This window comes from Mustela nivalis (genome assembly GCF_964662115.1).
Source record: "Mustela nivalis genome assembly, chromosome: 5".
NCBI lineage: Eukaryota > Metazoa > Chordata > Mammalia > Carnivora > Mustelidae > Mustela > Mustela nivalis.
In genome coordinates, this window is record NC_139024.1 from 57208676 (window position 1) to 57231125 (window position 22450).

General features: G+C 39.5%; 1 protein-coding gene across 6 annotated transcripts in view; it reads right to left on the reverse strand.

Moving 5' to 3' along the window:
- Positions 1–22450, reverse strand: part of UTRN (utrophin) — a 507070-nt gene that overhangs the window by 10002 nt on the left and 474618 nt on the right. For 4 of the 6 annotated variants that reach the window (XM_082730779.1, XM_082730777.1, XM_082730778.1 and 1 more), the window contains 7 exons: positions 21205–21341; positions 15573–15611; positions 15279–15344; positions 13932–13997; positions 4610–4768; positions 3982–4222; positions 1209–1317 (listed from right to left, as the gene is read on the reverse strand). In XM_082730779.1, the coding sequence (XP_082586905.1) occupies positions 1209–1317; positions 3982–4222; positions 4610–4768; positions 13932–13997; positions 15279–15344; positions 15573–15611; positions 21205–21341 (817 nt within the window). The remainder of the gene's footprint in view (positions 1–1208; positions 1318–3981; positions 4223–4609; positions 4769–13931; positions 13998–15278; positions 15345–15572; positions 15612–21204; positions 21342–22450) is intronic. The other 2 variants (XM_082730780.1, XM_082730782.1) reach the window with 1 other exon arrangement.

Sequence of the window (22450 nt, forward strand, 5' to 3'; positions counted from 1 at the left end):
TGCCAGGAGAACATTTATGAGTGAAAAGTAATGTGGTTATATTATTTTAATATATTAGATGGAATGACATTATTTTACACATTTTTTTCATATAAAAAAATTCTGTCAGTTTCTTTTTCCTTCCTTCTTTATTCTTGGAGACTCTGGCATGGGCTGGCTTACACTGACACAAATCTAGAGGTGTTTTAGAAGATACTTGTTACTTTGATGTCTTTCATTCTATAACCAATAAATAGCAACATAAGTCACTTATTTAAAACAATTAAAATAACATTAATATTTTAGGTTTTCCTCTGACTAATATAGCAAAAGATATCTTAAATACAAATTAATTTGGTTAAAATATGTGGTCCTCAGTAAAACTTTAGAACTTAAATTTCATCAATAACAAAATGTCATTCCTGAATGCTGGCTGACAGAGTCCTTCTAGCAGCAGCGCCATGCCCCTTTGTGACTAATGACAGGCTGGGTGAGACCTTGGCAATGATGGGGGCAGGGGAGGTGGCAATGTCTATAAGGACTAGCATGGAAAAAGCAGAGCATTCAGTTTCCAGACTTGGGCAGAGAAAAACCTTCTTGGTGTAATATACTTTAGGATGATATCCTGAATATGTACAAATATAAATTTTAGAGATGGAAAATATATTTTTTAAAAAAATCATTCTGCAGGCAAAGCAAAAAGTAAATTGTTGCTCATACCAAAAGGAAAGAGCACTTTTTTTCATCTTTTGCCAAAATTCAATCCACTACTACACATTATAGAAGCAAATACATTATAGATGATTATTCTAAGATGTTTACTTTTTTCATGTTGTTAAAATGTCTTTATATGCAGCTGAGCACAAAGGGAATATGAAACTCCTTTATGCTCTAAGACACTGGTGAGTAAGAACACTATTTAATAAAATGAAAGACAGGGGCATCTGGGTGGCTCAAGTGGGTGAAGCATCTGCCTTTAGTTCAGGTCATGATCTCAGGGTCCCAGGATGGAGCCCCATATTGGGCTCTCTACTCAGTGGGGAGCCTGCAGTTCCCTCTGCCACTGCCTGCCACTCACCCTGCTTGTGCTCCCTCTTTCTCTCTCTCTGTCAAATAAATAAATAAAATCTTTTAGAAAAATAAAAAAATAAATAAAACTTAAGCAAGCGGTGACACTCAGAGCAGCGGAGGGTGGGGGGGGTAGTTAGCCAGGTCTCGGAGACACCAACCTGCTTGGTGGAACTGAGGGCCAGGGTCGGGATCCAGCGAGTAGCTCAGGGCAGCCTGCTGAGGCGAAGCCCAGGGGGAGACGCCGTTGATTCGGGGATCAGATTCAGGCTGCAATCATATTCAAAGGTTAAAGCAGAGGAAGGACTCAAACAATTGCTAAGGAAAACATTTCTGTTTCTGACTTCCATGGATGATTGAATCACGTCAAGTTCTTCAGCCACAGACATTTAGAATACCTGTTTTCATCAGTTTAGTGGGCTCACCACTACTTCCCCTGAGTGCTGAGTGGTCTGTCCCCTTCGACTGGGGCTCCAAGAAGAGCTCAGGTGGTTGTAACGTGAGATTTATTTATCAATGTCAGCTTCGTCCCTCCATTTTTCTCTCCATGATGCTCAACCAAGTGAATTTAGAAAAGGGTTCATTCATCTTTAAAAAAGGAGCGCCGTTTCTCATACAGTAAATGCATCCAATTTCAAAATCAGCTCACTTCTTTACTGAAATCAATATTTAAGGCCACACTGGAGACATAAGGACACAACTTGGGATTCCCATGCTTGAAATTCGGCCACTCAGAACCTACCTGATTCTAAGCAAATTTTATAACCTTCGAGGCCTTGAATTCTTTATTTATAAACTGGGGATGGTAAAAAGAATGCTGGTATCAAAGGAGTTTGTGAGGAGGGTGATCAGTTAGGATTTCCACTGAGATTATTAGAACAGAATCTGACACATAGTAAACACGTTGTAAACCCTCTCCGCACCAAGCTTTGAAATGGTCCTGGATACATTGACAAGTATGTGCTCAAATTAGAAAGAGTCATCCATCTTACAGGGAACGCAGAAATTACAATGTTTTTGATGCCGATTTCTCCATTAAATTTGTATTAGTTGAAGTCTGGTGGTTTTGCCAGTTTTTACTGTCAGGTGAATTTTCCATCTACTTTTGGCATTCATACTAAATCATTAAGAAGAGATAAGAGGTCCACAGTCTGGGATATACAGAGCCATTTAGATATCGGCTATCTCTAAAAGCATTACTGTGCAATTCTGAAGGCACATGAGCCATTAGGCAGCTCTGTCTAATGGGATGGAGAGAGTCGGGGGAGGGGAGGGGAGTAATGGAAACAGAAGAGCCGTTAGCTCTCCAACGGGCTATGGCAAATAAAGGTTTCGAGCATAGCTTCCCTCTGCAAAGATTCTATCGCTGCACTAGGTTAATAATAACACTTCATATTTTAAATCAGAGATTTTTAAGAGAAAATTCATCCCTCACACAGGCACCACAGAGAAACTTCAAATTCATAGTGCTTATAATGTGGCACGGAGAAGACTCAAACATTCCAGAAGGCTTAGGGAAAGCCCGGCTTTGGGGCACTCTAGGGAAACTATTGTTTTCTAATGATGCACAGTTTGGAGACCCAAAGTGAGCCTTCCCTAAAACAGTCTGATGCAAATCCTGAAATAGCGAAAGTCACGCAGAAAAGTATATGGTTTAAAGGTGAGATCTCTGGCCTGCTGTGTAGGTAATGCAGAAATCACACTGTTTGGGATGATTCTGACAAGTTAAAAGATACTGACAGCAACTGTGACAAGATGGTTTTCTGACATTTGAGAAGATCACTGGAGGAAAAGTTGCTTCTGCCTTTGGTTGGAGAAATCCTTTCTGGAGAAAAGCACTGCCTAGTCACTGCCTGGGACCCCACACTACATAGGTCAGAGAATGATGACATGAATGTTGATGTCAAGGATACTTCAAGAAAAAGAAAGTCTAGCCCCATCTGTGGGGATTCTACCCAATATGCACCTGCTACCCAGATATCCTCCTGACTAATTCGTGACTAAGTCACTAATTCGTGACTTCTGTTCTTTAACTGCTAGATGTAATCAAGTACTTAATCTTCTATAGTACTGTGTCTTTATGTGCGATACTATCTTGTAATATTGTACAATCTTGCTTTGGTCCCTAATAAGACTGCAAACACCAAGAAGGCAAAAGCTGTGTTGATGCTTCTTATAGATCCAAAGAAGAGTATTTTTCAAAACTGTGGGCTAATATCCACTGATGAGCTATAAAATTAATTTGGTAGGTGCCAACCAGAACAAAGAAAGAAAAGAGAAAGAGATGAAAAATGGGAGGAGGTACAGAGAAACACAGGAAAGAAGAGAGGAAGAGAGGAAGGAAAGAAGGAAGGAAGGGAGGGAGGAAGGAAGTTAAAAAAATAGAAAATAAGGGAAATTTTTTATAACGGCAATTACTATGCTGTATTCATCATACAGGTATGCATTCATCATAATGTAAGTTGTATTTCTTATTGTCAAGAAAGTGGGCAAACCACTGCCATAAACTATGGCCTGATGTTAGGAAACAATAGCTGCACATTAATAAGCATCTGCTACTGAATTTCATGAAAATAGTTCCCTGGAAAAAAGGCTTTGGCATAAAGAGCTCCAATGGCTTCCTTCCCCTTACAGCCTTCCCACATGTAATTTACACAGATGTATGTTACAGGGTCTCTTCCCTTAAAGGATTCAGAGCAGAGACAGATTTCCATGTGGTAGAAGAATGGGAAATTCCATCTTAAGTGGGGCAAACACATTTCTGGAGCAGTGGCGGATGGGATGCTTCCTTTGGAAGAGTGGAATTAAGCATGGAGGTGAGAGGCAGCAAGTGAGCCTCTCTGCGGACACTGGGACCACCCCCCCCCCACCGGAGACTGACAGGCTGGGAGAGGGAGGGGGTGTGGGCACAGCCCAGAGTCCCACACACTCTACCTGCTCCAGCAGCTGGCGAAGGCGGTGGAGTTGAGATTCAAGCTGCTTATTGTGATCTTCTAAAATCTGCATCCTAGCCTCCAGCCGCCCTTTGTGCTGCCGAAGGAGTTTTGCTTCTGCTATGAGTTCTGAGTCCTCAGATGTGTGGTGAGGAGACACGACAGAGTCTGGAGGCGACCCGACGGGGAGCCCCCTTCTCAGGTGCTGCTCCTTCAGCTGCTCATACTCCACCTGCAAGTTTCTAGTGCAGAAAAGCAAAAACTGGAATCACCACCGCGTGCATCGTCTTCTCTCTGAAACTGCCCACAAGCTCCAGATTTAACTCCAGCTCCTTCTTTCTTCTTAGGTAAAAACATCTATGAACAGTGAGATGAGTAAGCAGGAACAACACTCTAGCTTTAAGCAGGTGTTCTAACAGACGTCACCCCTCTGGGAACCCTCCTGTGTGTGATCTTTAGCCAGTGCCCTAGCTTGTTAGCCTACCCTAAAACTTGGATTCCACCTGGGTTTCTTAGAACACGCTTCTGAAAAGAGAATGGGTAGGGATCATACTGAAAGTATCATTCAAGACTTTCCTTTTAGAATTTTGCCCAGGGGGACACAGCTTCCTCTCCCAGGTCAGACGCACCTTTGTTCTTCCTCCAAGTCAGCAATGATCCGTTCCAGTTCTCCACGTTCTTCCCGTTCTACCGACTTCAAGATCTGAGCAGGGCTCTGGGGCTGGCTGACCGGGGACTCCCCTCCGAGCGTCTGACAGTACTGTTGGATGAGGGCATGCTCATCCTCCCTAGGGAGACAAAATGCACACAGGCTGTGGCACACATCTGGAGGTGGATGTCTCTGGTTGTAAGGGAAGTAGAAACAACGATGATAGGGATGGCAGCGGGGCTCCATGTCCCTCTAACCTCCCTCTGGAACTCTAGGAAGGGGATGCCTGGGTGGCTCAGTCAGTGAAAATCTGCCTTCCGCTCAGGTCATGATTCCAGGGTCCTGGGATCAAGTCCCGAGTTGGGCCCCCTGCTCAGTGGGGAGTCTGCTTCTCCCTCTCCCTCTGCCTGCCGTTCCCCCTACTTGTACACTCTCTCTCCCCGTCAAATAAATAAAATCTTTTAAAAGGGTAAAAATAAAAACATGAAGTGCTAGAAAGGTATTTATCTAAAAGGTATGTGTACTACACATACCAACAACTTTATGCTTTGCCTTAGACTAACCTGTATATATCACAAAACCTCAGAAGAGATTCTATTCAGCAGAGGTACCAAAGAAGGTCTACCACTTATTTAGTTAATAGAAGAGATACCTTAGGCAAAATTAGCAATTGAATACTAAATGAGTAGATTAAAATATTTAATTTTAAAAACTGCTCTAGACTGTTTGTAGATCCCCAAAACTCCTAGATGGAAGCCTAACTCCCAGTGTGATGGCACTAGGAGGCGGGGCCTTTAGGAGGTGATTAGGTCATGGGGGTGGAGCTTCATGGACAGGATGGGTGACCTTAGAACAGAGTCCAGAGAGCTGGCTTCCCATCTCTGCCACATGAGGACACACACAGTGAGAAGAGCGCCATCTATGAACCAGAAAGAGGGCTCTAACCAGATTTCAAATCTGCTAGGACTCTGATCTTGAACTTCCCAGACTCCCAAACTGTGATAAATAAATGTCATTTTTAAGCTGGCCAGCCTATAGTTGTATTATGGCAGCCCACATGGACTAAGGCCTAAATTGATTTCACTGGCTTTAGTGTTTGGCTGAAAGCCATCTTGCAATGCGTTGTAACCCACAGAATGGTAGAATATAATCCTCCTACCCTTTCATTTAAATAACATAGCAAAAATTTTAACTGTAGATATTTATAAATATCCACAGATATTTTACTTGATATTATCAGCATATCTTCACCAGGATCAATCATTCTGCATTAAAACAAGAAACTACGGGTCCTTAAACCTAGACTCTCCTACTTTTCTAACTACTCATCTAATGAATTAGACACATGAATCACGTGGTAGAATCTAACGGTTGCCAGAGACAGAAGCATAACGAGATAGACAAAACTGGTACATTCTTGAGAAGGAAGGGCCTGGGAGCCCCTCTCTTCCTTTATGGGGGCACCCAGTCAGATCTCCCTGGAATCACGCAAAGGACTGGCTCCCTGGTTCCTGCCAGCTGGAGTCTCTAGCTATGGAGTGAGTACTTCAGCAGATTGGACCTGGGCTGTTCTCATTGTGTCTGGTAAGCAGATCCCGCAATCTATGGATGTATAGGATAGGGCTTCAGGAAAACAACAAGTAAGTAGCGCTGAGGGTATAAAACAGAGCTCTGTCATGACTGCACCAGCCCGTCTGACAGTGATGTGCCTGCAAATGTCCCTTAGAGCCCTCGTCTGTGGCACTGGGGTCAGAGCACACTCGACTGCAGTCCCAGAGAGTCTGGGGAGCGGCGGAGGCCCTCTGGGACCTCAGACTGGTGCCTGGCAGCTGCCAGGAAACACCCAGTTCTCGAGGTAGGATCTTTGATTCCTCTGAGTCCAACCTGAAAATGCAACCCTGTGTGATCACAGTTTACTGCAATGAAAAGGGGACTTGAACTTGCACCTGAGAGTTAGTGAACTTATAGAAAAGGGGTGTCCTGAGCCCTGATGGCAGAATGATATGATGAAGCAAAGGAGAAAAATGACTTGTATCCCAGCAGAACAGCCAAAGCAAAGGTTCAGATGAACTACTGATTGATTTCTTTTGTTCCTTTATTGGTAACCTCTCCCTCTCTCTAAGTTTATACATGGAGTATGTGTGGACATACATTTGACAAAAATAAAGGTCATGCATGTTGGTTAGGAGCACAATATAACGTTGATATTGAACCTCACCATCCCTCTATAAAATTCAACGGGGAAGGGATAGAACCATCATCACCCAGTGAGAAACCGGAAATAAGGAACATGGATGGGATGCAGACTGAAATAAGCTAGAAATCACCCTTTGATGACCTTTCTGGAGAAAATGCAGTGTCACTGAAAAATAAATCAAGGAGCCTCTAGAAGAACTGCATGCTTATTCCTAACTGTGGAAGGATGAGGATATGAGGAGGGAATAGGTAGAAGACAGGGCAGAGCAGCAGCATTTAAAAGCCCCTGGGCTGCCTGTGTCGCTCAGTCAGACTAGAAAGGGTGTGGGTTAGGGGTGGGCATTTTCCTGATGGGAACTATATGGCCAATACCCTAAACTTAATTCATTCATTCATTCATTCACTCACTCACTCACTCACTCATTCATTCATTCATTCCATGCCCAGTGTGGAGCCCAGCATGGAGTTTGAACTCACGACCCTGAGATCAAGACCTGAGCTAAAATTAAGAGTGATGCTTAACGACTGAGCCACCCAGGTGCCCCACTAACCCTAACCATTATGAAGGACAGAGGCAGGTGATCAGGCTAACGCATCAGCACACGGGGACACCAATTAGCTGCTAAGGATGGCAACACGCTAGGTCAGCGATCCTTATCACGGCCAGTGTCTGCAGGCACTTTATCCAGTTCAAGTTAAGATAGAAGTAATAGCAAGAGAGGATAAAAAGTAGAGATCTAAAATATGGAGAGGAAAAATACAAGGCATAAAGATATAGTGGGCATAAAATAAAGGAATAGCAAAGTAAGGGTATAATGCAGTATTTTGTAACTATTCCTCAAGCTGAAAAAAAAGGTATAGAAACTAAAAAGTCTGAGTATCCAAAAAAAATTAAAAAATAATAATAAAAGAAAAAACCCCATGAGATTTCTCTATTTTAAGGATAAAGCGTCTCAAGCAATCAACTAGAAGTCAAAACAAAACAGTAACTCTTGCAAGAGAAGCAAAAGGTTTAGCCTACTACTCTAATATCTGATGTCAAAAGGCTAAGGAGCAAGGTCTAGAGCCCTAACCCAGCCATTCCTGTGACCAGCCGGACCATGCAAATGTCCAGCGAAGCATTCTGTCCATGAAGCAGAAGAACGAACGAAAGAACAAGCAAGGATAATGCAAAACAGAACAAAAGTAGATGTTAACCTCAGGTATTTCAATAAATAAGAAGTAAACGGATTTTCACTTTGGTTTAAAAAGCCACTGTATGAATCCTATGAACAATTCACTTTAAAGGAAATTAAGGACTAAAAGTAAAAGTTTAAAAAGTATAAAAAAAGAACAGGAAGAGTCAAAAGAAAACTCAAAGCCTGTAGCTATCTGGGGCGGGGTGGGGAGGTGTCCCTATGACTTGATCATGGATCCTAGCCCAGAGCTCTTGCCCTGTCACAGGTACCCTCAGACCCCTGAGTCCCTTAGAACATTCGTCCCCGCAAGCATCTGACTCAGGGGCTATACTCAGTGCTCAATATTAGCACCTACTAGTGTTCTGTTTTCAAGATTTGGGGACTAGTGTCTGTGAAACAAATTTATACACAAACAAGTCAAAATTAGATCTGAGATAAATTATGTTATAAACATTGACATAACTTCATTTTTTCTAGGGAGTTGATAGGATTTAAATTATTACTGTAATCACCATCATCACCACTATCATTATATCCTTTCATTGCGGTATCCAAAAGGGATTTAAGGCAATTTCTAAAACAAAAACAAAAGCAAAAAAAAAAACCCATTTATGTATAACATATAATTTCAGCCTTAAGTATTTCTCACAGATTATTAGTCCTAAGAGTTAAATATAAAAGTAAATACATTCAAGTTCTTAATTATACATAGTAAAAACCAAGAGCATACCCTTGAAAGACAGATAGTACGTGAGGTACCAGATAAGGGCTTTTACATGTCAATAGTGCTAAAACAGAAAAGGTTGCAAAAAAATAAGTCTGCACCACTGAAATACCATTAAATGGAGTATAATTATATATTTAAGTTGCATATGGTAAACACCATCTAGATTACGAAATTAGTATGTATCAGATGACAAAAGGACTATGAGTCATTCAATGACCTTTTGAAAGTAGGCAAGACGTAATCAAAAATAACAATAATTTCCCTCCTCTCAAGGATTCTTCTGTTCTAGGCTTCAGAGGTACAAACAGCAATGTCACTGCAAGTCAGACCCCAGTTTGATCTTTGTATATAAGACAGTGTCACTCAAGGACAGGTAGCAGATGGAGGGAGACACCCTAATGGCAATGGTCTAAGGATCTGCCCTTGGGTTCCTGAGATTCCCCAGGACTATCCTGGGTCCTGTTTTGGTTTGAGTCATGGGTGTGCAATTCCTCCTTCAAAGAAAATTATTATCCTCAAAATTATTGGATTTTTAATTTGTCCAAAGGCAGACTTTTAGGAGGAAAGGGAGCACCGGGAATTGGGTCTATGTGGGGGAAGAGCCTTGGGACTGATTCATGTCTGGGTTGGGGAGGCAGCTGCCCGTGAGGCATGGGAATGCAACAACAAATTCACCAGCTTCACAGGATGAATGCTATTGGGAGCCAGGGACTTGGTTCCATAGCCCAATCTGGGGGACAGGGAAAGGCCCAAACTGCAGGGCAGGATGGCTGCTTTTGAAGATACTAATGACTACAAAGACCGTGGATAATTTAAAATCACAAGTTCAAATCTCAAAATTCACACCTGAAAGTATTAGGATTTCTTTTATCGCCTACAGTTGAGATCATCCCAAACCACATTTAGGAGATCAGTCTTGGAGGTACGGAGCTAAAATATCTTCTAATTAGGTCTGAACTGTGAAGCCAAGGTGTGGATGGAGACTGGGCAGGATTGGGACAGGGAAAGTGATGACCTCAAGGAGTACTGCAGAAGCTCTGACCACCACCATCCCCACCCCCACTGTGGGGCTCCCATCTGGGAAGCCTTCCCTTTCCACATAGGCGTAACAGTGAGGTGGTCAGCGATGGTCAGGAGCACCTGTGACTGCCTGGGTTTGAATCCCACGACTTACTGACGAGTGAGACCCTGAGCGAGCTCCTTACCCTCTCAGTGTCTCAATGTACTCATCTGTAAGATGGTGGTCACAGGAACAAGAATAGCATCTCAAGGGGTCTCAGAGGATTAAAGAAGCAAGGACAGATGAAGAGCTTAGAGCAACAGAATATTCACAGAGGGGGAGTGGTGGCTGTTTTGTATCACCCCTGTTGTTATTCAAGAGTACTAATGACATTTTTATGACCTATTGGAATAACAAAACCTCCACTCAAAGGACCTAAAGAAAAGGATGAGAATTCAGAAGTGAGAAAAATTCCAAAATGTAATAGAGAAGTTATTTATTTATTTATTTATTTATTTGGCTTAAGGCACTCTGAGTTAGCTTTCAGTTTTTCCCAACAACAATACAAATTGCTAATCTTCTGATGCTGATGCCTCAGGATGGACTTATGAGCGAAGCAGAAGAGCCAACGCTTCCTTGAGAAGGCACCAACCCTCGCTCCGAAACGGATGACCCTCGTGATTGGAAACTGTCCTCTACTGTCTCAGGATTGTGTCATGACCCTGTCAGTGCTGTAGCTTTAGGAAATTTCCAGGGAAAGGCCAGGGTTGGAGTCCGTTATGTACTTACTGCTACTACAGTAAGGTCCTGTAGGAAGCAAGAAAGCTGAAAGCAGAGAATGAAGAGCACAGCATCCTGTTCAAAGCAGTTAAGATTTCTTCCTGTGTCTTGTGATCCAAGATGCTAATTTATTAGATGCGGAAACAAATAAGGACAGCCGGAGGAATAAAGAGTGGGGCTTGGTTCCTAACCTTTCCATCACAAACCCTGTGGAGTACCATCAGCCTGAAGGAGGTAAGAAGCATGCTCCTGGTAAGACTCTATCCACTGGGAGGAAAGGTATTTATTGCAGTCTGTGGAATACCTATTCACAGTGTCAAGTCAGCAGTCCTGGCTAAAATGGAAATGCTTATATGAGTAAGTGTTCTACAGTGAAGTGAGCCAAGGTGACCACTCCAAAGTCTAACCGGTGGGTTCCCCATCCCGTTCAGGGCTTCAAGGACTCAGAGTCCTCGTTCGCAATCTCACTGGAATGGAAGAATCACTGCCACGGTCATGGGAAAAAAAACCCAGAATACTCAGTAATTCAAACTGTGACAGAGCAAAAAACTTCCAGGATTGGCTTTATCAAAATAAGGTTTATTAACATAGTCCTGAGAAAATCTGAACGCACCAGTGACTGGAAAACGGTTTCTCTTTAGTGGCTGACAGATACGTTCTTATGCTATTAATTTAATTGAATATTACATTTAAGGGAGAATTTCTTTCCTTGCTTTTTCCAGTATCAAAGGTCACCTGCATCCCTGTATTTGTAAAGCTGGCAGCGTGGTATCTGCACATCTCTCTGTAGTTGACCTCTGCTTCTCTGGCTGTATCTTTCTCTAACTGACTCTCCCCCACTCTTATAAGATCTCATGGGATGACATGGGGTGCACTTAAAATAACCTAGGATAAGCTCCCCAACTCAAGATCTTTAACTTAATCACATGTGCAAAGTCCCTTTTGACATATAAAGAGACCCATGAATAGCTTTCAGGAATTAGGATGTGAAGTTCTTTGGGGGTCTTGATCTGTCTCTCAAAAATGCCCTCCAGGGGGGCCAGGGTGGTTCAGTCATTTGAGCATGGGACTCTTGGTTTCAGCTCAGGTCAGGATCTTAGGGTCATGAGCATTGGGCTCTGTGTTTAGTGGGGAGTCTGCTTGAGATTCTCTCTCTCCCTTTGCCTTTCCCCCTGTTTACACACACACACATACACACACACACACACACACACACACACACACACTCTCTCTCTCTCTCTCTCTCTCTCTCTCTCTCTCCTCCTCAAATAAATATATCTTAAAAAAAAAAAAATGCCCACCCAATGTTCTTTCTCTACAAACACTTATCAGTGGTTCTTCCCTTGAGCCGGTAAAATTCATGGGGATAGTAGTTACATCTGTGGACTTTGACCCCACTAGGTATGTGCCACTGGCACACTGATAAACATTTAAGGAGTTTTCCAAAAAAACAAAGGAATAAAATGGTCCTGAATTGTAGCTTTTGCCATTTCTAAGGTTTAAATACTTTCATCAAGGCCAATTTCAAACTAATGACTTTACTGAAATGTAGAGTTTGGAAAAGATACACAGTTGTACACCATCTGACAAATACAATAAATTACTCCAAGAACACAGATAATAGTAAAACGAAGTAGAGTAACGAGGGCATGGCGGCGTTTGAGTATGACTTTTGTTTTCATTTGAATCTAATTTAGTTAATTGTAAGTGTATATGAATTAATTTCTATAATGGTTCTGTTTAACAAACAGCTTAAACAACTTCTTGAAAATGTACAGCAGTCTCTTAACACTGGCTCTAACATACCACGGATGGTAGATATATAAGAAATATTTGTTGGACAAGATGAATGAGTTAATGTAGCTATATGATAGTATATTAAAATGTATTCAGCTGTTAGTCATCTGATTATTTTTTTCTTTTTCTCAAACAACAGTATTAAATTTTAAAATACTGTTTATTCTAAGTTGAGGACAGGATGTGCTAAATTTGAGCATTACCTTCACTCTGTTCACAGGACATGACCAACACCTTTTTAAAGAATTTAAATTTGATTTTAATTATTTTGGTTTTAATGATTATTTTGTATTCCATATAATTCTTTGACTATTATCAACCTTGTGGGAATCATTTAGGGGCTACTCAAGGTATCTAACTACTTTATATAAAATATACACTGGTAGCTAAATAGAAACAAACATTATAAATATGCTATTATCTTGGTTTGGGAATTGTTTCATATTCATAGTACATGAATAATAATGTATAAATCACTACTGTATTCTTGTAAAGTACTAACAGGATAATGTTTGAAATTTAAAATTGAAAAACCTCCTGACATTATTTATAAGCTTAATGATAGTAAAACAGTTTTTAAAACATTGATAGAGGGGCGCCTGGGTGGCTCAGTGGGTTAAGCCTCTGCTTTAGGATCAGGTCATGATCTCAGGGCCCTGGGATCGGGCCCCACATCCGGCTCTGCTCAGCAGGGAGCATGCTTGCCCTGCTCTCTCTGCCTGTCTCTGCCTACTTGTGATCTCTCTCTCTCTCTGTCAAATAAATACATAAATAATCTTAAAATAAAGGATATAAAACACTCATAGGGACTTATTCTATATTAGAGTGGGTAAGGTACTACAACTTGGCTCTCTCTGTCACTTTTTTTTTTAGTATAAAACACCTGAGTACTATATTCTGTAACTCTTCTGGAAGCCTTACAGCTTTCCACCAGATGCAAACAACAGTGAAATTACATAACAAGTAAACTTGACATTACTGAAACGTTTTAGACATCATGCAAAATTAAAAATTCTAAAGGGGGAGGGAAGAAGTTTCAAAGCAAGACGACACATTATGGTAGGACAATCAGAGATAAAATATTTGCCTAGAAAGTTTTTAATTATCTTTGTAAAGTCAATGAGACTTTTCCTAATTGCTAATATAATAAAATATTGGCAGAGGAAATAAGACTTTTCAGCAAAGAGTGGGGAGTTATAGGTCCAAGCTTGTGTGGGTTATAGTTGTTAAATGGCAGGGATTATGGGGAAAAAGTGAGCCAATAGACGGAAGAGGATTTTATAGAAGGGCATGTCTTCTGTGGAAATACATTTGTCAAAAAGAAATATCTGACAAATGGAATGAATATCTATAAACATATTTATAAATAGAACAGTCTGATCTTTCTGAGGCAAATTAGTTGACAAATACAGGATTTTTTCATTAACTTATATGAAACTAAAGAAACATATCCAATTTATATTATCATGGCTTGAAAGCGTAAAATCTATCTAGACATTTCTGTAACCACACTTATCAATTTTGATTGGGATCAAATTCAGAGCCATAATCAATGAAGATTATTTCCGACAGCCATGACAAGACCTGGCCTTCCCCAGCAGTGCTAATTTCATGATCTACTTACACACTTCCTGTGGTAGAGCTGCTATCAGTGAGGAAAGATCCATTAGTCCTTTCCATCTGGGCCAGCCTGAAAAATGAAAATAAAGAGGTTCCATCACATGGCCCCAGATGGCATGGTCAACTGAGGTACTCTCTCTGTCATTCTCAAACCGTCATAATCCTGACAAAATAAGAAAAGGCCCAGGGGCGCCTGGGTGGCTCAGTGGGTTAAAGCCTCTGCCTTCAGCTCAGGTCATGATCCCAGAGTCCTGGGATCCAGCCCTGCATCAGGCTCTCTGCTCAGCAGGGAGCTTGCTTCCTCCTCTCTCTCTCTGCCCGCCTCTCTGCCTACTTATAATCTCTGCCTGTCAAATAAATAAATTAAAAAAAAAAAAACAACTTAAAAAAAAAAAAGAAAAGGCCAAAATCTAGTAAGATTGGGAATTTAAAACAACATTGAATGTTGAGCTACCTCTCAATCACCACTGCCTTCAGACTTGTAGGCCTTCATCTTTTACCATGCTATATAGACCCTTAATTCACCTAGGCTCCTAACTTATCTCCCAGGCCTACAATGGGTCTCCATTCTCATAAATCTGATTATGCTCCTCTCATGTCTAAGAACTCACCAAGACCCCCCTTTACCTAAGATATAACCCAACTCCTTAGCAAGTGGGGCTTCAAACCAGATCTCAGCTTCTATTCCTTCATTCCTCACTCCTTACTCCTTTAAACAAGCCATGTTCATTCCCAGCTCAATGCTTTGAAGTATGCTTTTCCATTAGTATAAGCCTACCTTTTCCCAGAAATTCTATCTGGCCAAGATGCAGTTCAAGTATTACTATTTATACAATGCTTGAACTAACCATTTTAGGAAGAGCTAGTTGCTAGCCCAAGAGACACTGCCTATGCACTTCTTTTCTGAAACTTTGTGCATGCCAGCAAGACCAGCCTATACTCTGTATTATTCAGGGACTCTAAAATAAACCTCTATTATAATGCATTAACATACATTTAATTATATATTGTAATTCATGTGTGCACAATCTCCTAAGAATACTTTCAGTTTCTATGCTCATTCACTGAAATAGGTTACAGTATCAAAATCCTGCTTGTCTAGCATTTGGATTCTCATGAGCTCCATAATCACGCGCCACAGAGATTCACTCTTCCCTGACTGTACAGCAGGTGTTTGGTAAAGCACAAATCACAACATGGAAAGATGAGAACCCAGATTCCAAATATAATGGAGCCACGACTCTTGCAAAACATCTCTTAAATCAAGGCACACAGACAACAGAGGATTCATACAGAAATAGATACATTCTGGGGGGCAGCACAGGGGAGGGCTCCTGTCAAGGCTTCTTACCGTGTGGCATATTGTTCGATTCTGGAATGGGTGTCATCATGAAACAGCTGAGGAGACTGTGAGGGGCTATAAAAGAAAAAGCAAAGAAACGGTTTTATGCCTAAATATTGATAGACGTAACCATTAGACTGTTAGCTTAGTTAAACAGTGAATTTGCCATGCAAACAAACCATGAGGATTGTTACCCAGGAGGCAGACCATTCTTCCAGTGCAAGAGTTTTGTAATCAGCCCCAGCTAATGACACCAATCAGAGTACCGGTATGACTCCAGGGGACAGAGCTGTGAATACTCACTCATAGTGCTCCGGCCACATGCTGATCAGTGTGACAGGACTGCAGAGGGGGAGAGGGAAACATAAGTCACAGAACTAGCACTTGAGAGACATTGCAGACAAAAGCAGTGGGAAGCTGGAGGAGAAGACATTCTCAACTGTCTTCCACTCTCACGTTTGGTTGCCCTGAGGTGGACCCTGGGGAAATCAAAAATAGCACAAGTCCCTGTTTATCTTAGACAAAATGCTGTGCCTTCAAGTGCCACGGGGGCTTTTCACAGATATTACAGCATATTTGTTACAGGACAGCAAGCGCATCTTGAAATAGCCTCATTGGAAAAGAAAAAAAGAAACAAAATGCTCTACGATAGCTCAAAAACATGGAATAATTGAAAAGATAATGCTCCATGATATACTGAGAGATGATGCAACCCGATTATGTTTTTCCTGGAGAAGAAACTTGGTCAGAAATTCCAAAGACTACATCATATATTGATGGCAGATTTGCAATAAAATGAGATTTTCCTGATTCTTTGTTCAGTTTTTAATGTAAGCATTCAAATCCAACTGGGCACAAAGTACTTCAGCCTCCCAGAGGCACTGAAAGAAGATGTTACACCTAGATCCTCTCCCCTACACCCACCCCAAATTTCACATAATATCCATTAAGGTGAAAGCAACTAGATGATGACATGCTTTCTTCAAACAAAATTGTTTCTGGAAGTTCAATCTGTGAAAATGATAAGGAAATGTGTTCTGTCTCTATCTGGACCTAGATCCTTCAGTACCACTCCCAGCCCTGGGGGCACTCCAATCTCAAAAACTGCCTAGAAATCCCCACATCTCCATGAAATATCTTTCAAAAACAACTGAACAGAATGAAAAACCCTAGGCTTTTTTGTTTTTGTTTTGTTGTTGTTGTTGTTTTGAGGAGAGTAAGGGGAGGTGTGATGAATGGGGAAATTTAAAAGTCTAAAGAAAATTAGTTCTTTATTTAATTAAATAATTAAAGTCTCCTGCATAAGCTCAAGTTGATTGAAACAAAGAAGAAGGAAAGTTTAAATTATTCTAGATTGAATTGATTCTGCTATTTCTATTATACATAGAAACTTAAGAAAAAGTTAATGATCTCATTAACTCCTACTGGGCAGCGCAAGTTAATGTCGGAATAGCAAAGATTAAAAGGAGATGGAGGGCATCTTACTGGGCTGAAAAACTACAACTATAAGGACCTACTTTCAAAAATAGGCATTGAGCCAGTCTATTTGTAAACAGACTTAATCATGCACATAAGCTAGTTATAACAACAATGAAACAACACAGTATCATTCAATCATTTTTTCATCATTACTTTTCCTTATCTCTGAGATATAGTTGTTAAATGTCAAGTGAATGATGTGCTATAAACTTTCCAAAAAACAATAGTTATTCAGAGAAAGCATTTCTAAAATTTAAGTGTACTACCACATCTGCGGCAAACTTTAAACACAAGAAAAATATGTATTTTTTATCTTAATTGAACTTGGAAAAGCTTTGTGAAACTGCATGACTGGTTCTTGTGAAGTTAATTCAGTTAACACAAAAGTGATTCATTGAACTAAGATAAGAGTGGCAGAGGTAGAAAGCTGAACCGAAATAGTTCTCGAAAGTGTTTTACATATTGAGAACAGAGAATTCTAAGAAAAGAAATAAAGATGAAAAAAAATCAAACTTTAGGCCTCATTGACCTCAAACTGTTTTGACTTACAGAAAAAAAAAAAAGGTTAAGTGATAAATTTTCTCATTTAATTCTGGGAGATAAAAACAAGGCAATATCCCCACTGCTCAGGTAGAGTCTATAGTTAAAGGGGGTTCAAAATAAGACACAGTCAATAATGTAGCCTATCCCTGCTTTCCAGAGTAGGGGCTCACTGGGGTGTTTGGGTTAATTACACACTAATATGCAATGAATTAGACTCTACTAAATAAACTTAATATTATATGAAATATAATCCAGACTTTCCTTGAAATTTTAATGATTCTTTCATTGCCTTAGGCTTCCAGTGTTTTGCCTTCTTCAATCTGTTTGCGACAGGGTAGGTGTGGTCCTGGTGTGCTTTCACATAGAAACCTTCAATGGTTCCTGACTGTTTTCAGGATAAAATCCGAACACCTTGGCACCACTTACAAGGCCCTTCATTGTGTGGGTCCTGCTTCTCTGTCCACTCTCATTTCATGCCACTATCCCCAGCTTCCTACACCAATTCCCCAAATGATCTTGTCCTTGGGCTTTTGAAAATACTTCCCTTGCCTAGAAACTCCCCCTCCCCTCCTCCCACACCAAATGGTGCATGTCTGGCCCTAGGACTCTTCCAGGTCTCAGTTCAGCTGAGACTCACTTCCTCACTTCTTCCCAGTCCATGAGTTGGTTCTTGCTCCAATAAGAATTGAAAAGGACCATAAAACTCATCTGTTTCACTTTAACCAATACAGGGCAGAAGTGTCTAATTCTACTTCTTTAACTTCTAAGGAAACCAACCTACCTTGTATCTAATAGTAATCTCTGACAATTCTCAAATGACTTTTGCTATTATCTTAGCTTGTTTCTTCGGTTTATTTTCAATGGCAACTCTTCAATAAAGTTATACTCCTTTATTTTGATTTATTTTTTGAAAACTCTTGTGCATATAGTTACCAAATTAATTGAATAAAATGTAAGCATGGGTTTGCTTACCTCCTTTTAGAAATAACTCCTTTTTCTCCTAAATCCCCTCTAGGTATGCATGTATAATTACTGGATAGGGGTAAGATACTACATTTTGCAGGGATGAAAGAGAAAGACGCAAAAGAAAATTCTAATCAGCTTCATAAATAACTTCAACACATTTACCACTTGACTGGTTTTTCTCCAATGTTCTCCCACAAATAGGAGAATAAACGAAATCAAACTGTACTACCCCTTCACATAAATTGTTACACGAGAAGATTAAGTGGCCCTGTACTAGAAAGGGTTCAGCAGAAAAATGAACTATACCAACTTCAAGAATGTGTTCTAGAATTAAAAAAAGAAGAAAACATGCCCACTCTATCCCGTATCTCATAAATCTTTTTCAAAAAACATCTTGTGACATCCTATTTAATCTTATACTGCTTCCTTTCTTTTTCTTATTTTCCTTTCCCTGAAAATGCTGGTAAATTGATGATAGGTGAAATGAAGCATTTTTAGAATTACAGCCAAAAATTACAGCACGAAATTTTTATTTAGTATGCTTTTCTGCTCTTTTTTGTCTGAGTGACTTTAACTACGTCACTCAGAATAGAATGACTGATATCAATGGTTATTTTGACATGAAAAGGCAAATTATCAAAAATACTTAAAAGGAGTATAAAAGATAGATCTAGATGCATGACTCATATGAAGGATGTAGATATTTGAAATGACACAAATGCCAATGGTTTATTCTAAGACTGAAAGGTGCATCACTAGTTCAAGCCTATCAAATTGTCTTGTAAATAAAAGCACTATGTGATAATTCTATGCTTCAGGCAGCTACTCCAAAGGTTAATTAGATCTGATACCAAGGGAAGTAAAACTGTGCGTTTATCATGGAGTGTTCAGCACAGTTAAACTATATATTAGATGGTAAAACAAATAAGAATATAAAATCATATGACCTTTGGAAGAAAAGGACAGAAATATACCCACAAAACAAAGAGAGAACCAAAAATCTACTTTTCCTTATGGATTTTAAGTATATGAATTGCTCTCTTTAAACTGAAATTGCTCCAATAAAAATACACTGTGGAAAAAATAACGGGGAGGCATAGTATTTTCATTGTACACAGTTTGATATCAAGCAAAGTTATCAAAAAGTTGGAATTTTTCTAGATGCTTTAAATATGTAGTATTTTGGGATCCATCAACATATATAGTCATGCACCCATAACATTATGTATAGAAGGATCAAATATCTATGTGCTTTGGTTATGGTCTCTCTCCCACTTCTTAGAAGCTCCACAAATCAACAAAAAACAACAATCTATATTTGTACACAAACTCAGCAAAGCCAATGGTCTACAAAGCTTTATAAGGAAAAAAACCCACCCAGGCTAAGTAGTGTATCCCTCCACTTTGATATCTTTGAGTCATGGACTGTCATAATACTAGACTATGACTGCTCTCTGTGTATCTCTCATACACTCCATAAAATGAACTAAGAGTTTTGAAGGTTAAAGAAAGACTGATTTCACAAAAATTGCACTCAACACACTTTTTGCACTTCTCACTACAAGTTTCTTTACAGAAGAATGTAGAAAACTTCACACTTCACACCTCTGACCTTTTCTAGAGTCATTTGAGAGGGCAGCTTTCTGTAACTAGAATATCACTATTTTTATGAGTAGGTACTTTGCTAATGATTAGCAATAAACATTAACTTTTCCCAAGATTCAAGCATAAGAAAATTACCTCAGCAGGTGTATTTATGCTAAGATTTCTTAAAAGTGATTCAAAGATTTAAAATCAGATCTATTTTGATCCTGATATATCATTGTTTCACAATTTAAAATTACTTCTTGCATTTCTTCTGGCTTTCTTTAAAAATTCTTTTTCTTTTCACTTCTGGTTATAAGTTGTTATTTTTCTTTTCTTTACAATGCCATAGTAATTTTGCTACATTGAGACTTTGTTTCATTTATACTTACAAACTCAAAGTACCTACTTTTAAGAAATTTTATCCATTTATGTACCTATACAGCTATCTCATTTTGCTGCCTTCATGCTCAAGAGAGAAAAAATTAGAAATACAAGACTTTGACGAGATTTTAGGGCAGGTATATATGAAACAAGAGATCCAATATTATTAATAAATTTACTATAAAAATACGTAAAATAAGTATAAAACACACTATGTGAAATAGCAAAATATCCCCACGAGAGGAAAAATGGAAAATGAATAAAATCATGAAACAGTACATAACACAATGCACTTCAATTATTTTTAAGAGGAAAAGAAATGACCAAGGCAAAGGATGAACACATAATAATACATATTTTTAAAGTGGAGGAACACATGCAAAATTAAATCTAAAATTTTAGCGGTGGCATTGTCAAAAGGAAACAGCAAAAATTCATGTGAAGACTGATTCCAAGGTCAATATACCTCTCTGTTTTTTAATTTTTTAAAATTTTTTTCAGTGTTCCAAGACTCATTGTTTATGCACTACACCCAGTGCGGAAAAAGTCAATTATCATATGGTTTCACTTACTTGTGGAGCATAAGGAATAACATGGAGGACATCAGGAGAAGGAAAGAAAAAGTGAAGTGGGGAGAATCAGTGGGGGAGACGAAGCATGAGAGACTGTGGACTCTGAGCCTGGTAGTGGATATTAATTTACCTCTTTTAAAATGAAACACTTTGCACATGAGCTAATGAGCACCTGGTGTTATACTGACCTGATGAATCACTGAACATTATATCAAAAACTAACGATGTCCTAGACCTTGGCTAATTGAATTTAAATTAAAAAAGAGAGTAAAAATTTTAAAAAATGAAACATTTTACCAAAACACAAATTCTTTTTGGTATCGGATCATTTCTCTTGTATCACTAACATAATAAGAGACATCAGAGAAAAGAGTACATGAACGTTTTAATATTAAAATTAAACTTACGTCTCTAAGTTGTCACCTTCAAGAACTGTCTGGACAGGAAGGTAGCCAAGCCGAGGATGTTTGGCAAAGTATTTCTTTGATCTGAACTTATTCTTCAGCACCTTTGTGAAGTCTCGTACGTCTTCCCCAGATGTTGTCTAGAAAGTTGAAAAAATTATACTTCTTTCATTAAAATGGGAGGAGATACTAGCTATAATAAATTTCAAACAGATATGAATGAGAACAGTTTCAGTAGCTTTATGTATTTCTAGAACAACAAAGCATGTCACAAAATCACGAGACAACCAGGACTCCTCATTAAATATATCCAGCAATTGGTTCATATTTTTTTTTATTTTCATAACTAGCTCATTTCTCCAATATTTAAAAAATTGGGCCAAAAAGTAAAATCAGTTTTGGCAATGCTATTGGCTAATTCCTACTAATAAAAGAGTTGTGACTTGCTCTTAAGTGTGTTTAGTGATGATGAAGGATTTTGGATATAATATGGTTTTAACTACGGTGAATAAATGAGGCTGAGCTATCTAGCGCCTACTGACTTCCCACAAGCCAGCATCTGTTGGAGTCTGGAAAAGGAGAAAGCAATAAATAAGAGAGAAGGAATAGGGCCACAATACTGTCAGTCTGTCTTTCCCAAGCATACAAACAGATCATTATTGGACATGGACTAAATTCGTGATGCAATATGAAATGTTACTCTTTCCTTAACCATTTCAGGATGATTAGCTAATAATCATTTGGGGTGAAGTGAGCTGAAATCCACCCCCACCACAACCCCTCTTCCCATCTCATGAATTGTTCCCAAAGCCTCAGCATCTTACTCTCCATCACCAACTCTAGTTTTTATTTACAGTATGTTACACAGACACCAACTTCGGTCCTTGTGAAAAGGTATTTAAGATATTTATGTTACCTGCAGGGAGCTAAATTAAAGTCTTGTTTTTCTGACTCCTAGTTGGCTATTCACCCTAAACCTGGAGAGGCCTCACTCCTATCACTTAACAAAACAAAACCAGAGAACTCTTCTGTAATAACAAACCCAGTACTAAATACACTGCTTACTTGCTGCCAGGCCCCCCTTCTCTTTGCACCCTCCTTAGTCCATCTCTATGACAAGCATGCCCAGGACTCATACAAACTTGTTTTGCAAACAGAAGCTTAAAAAATATAACTATTTTTTAAAACAACTAAATTCTGAGTCAGCCCTTATGTGGTTTTGTAGCCTTCCATCTGCTCTCTTTCTACC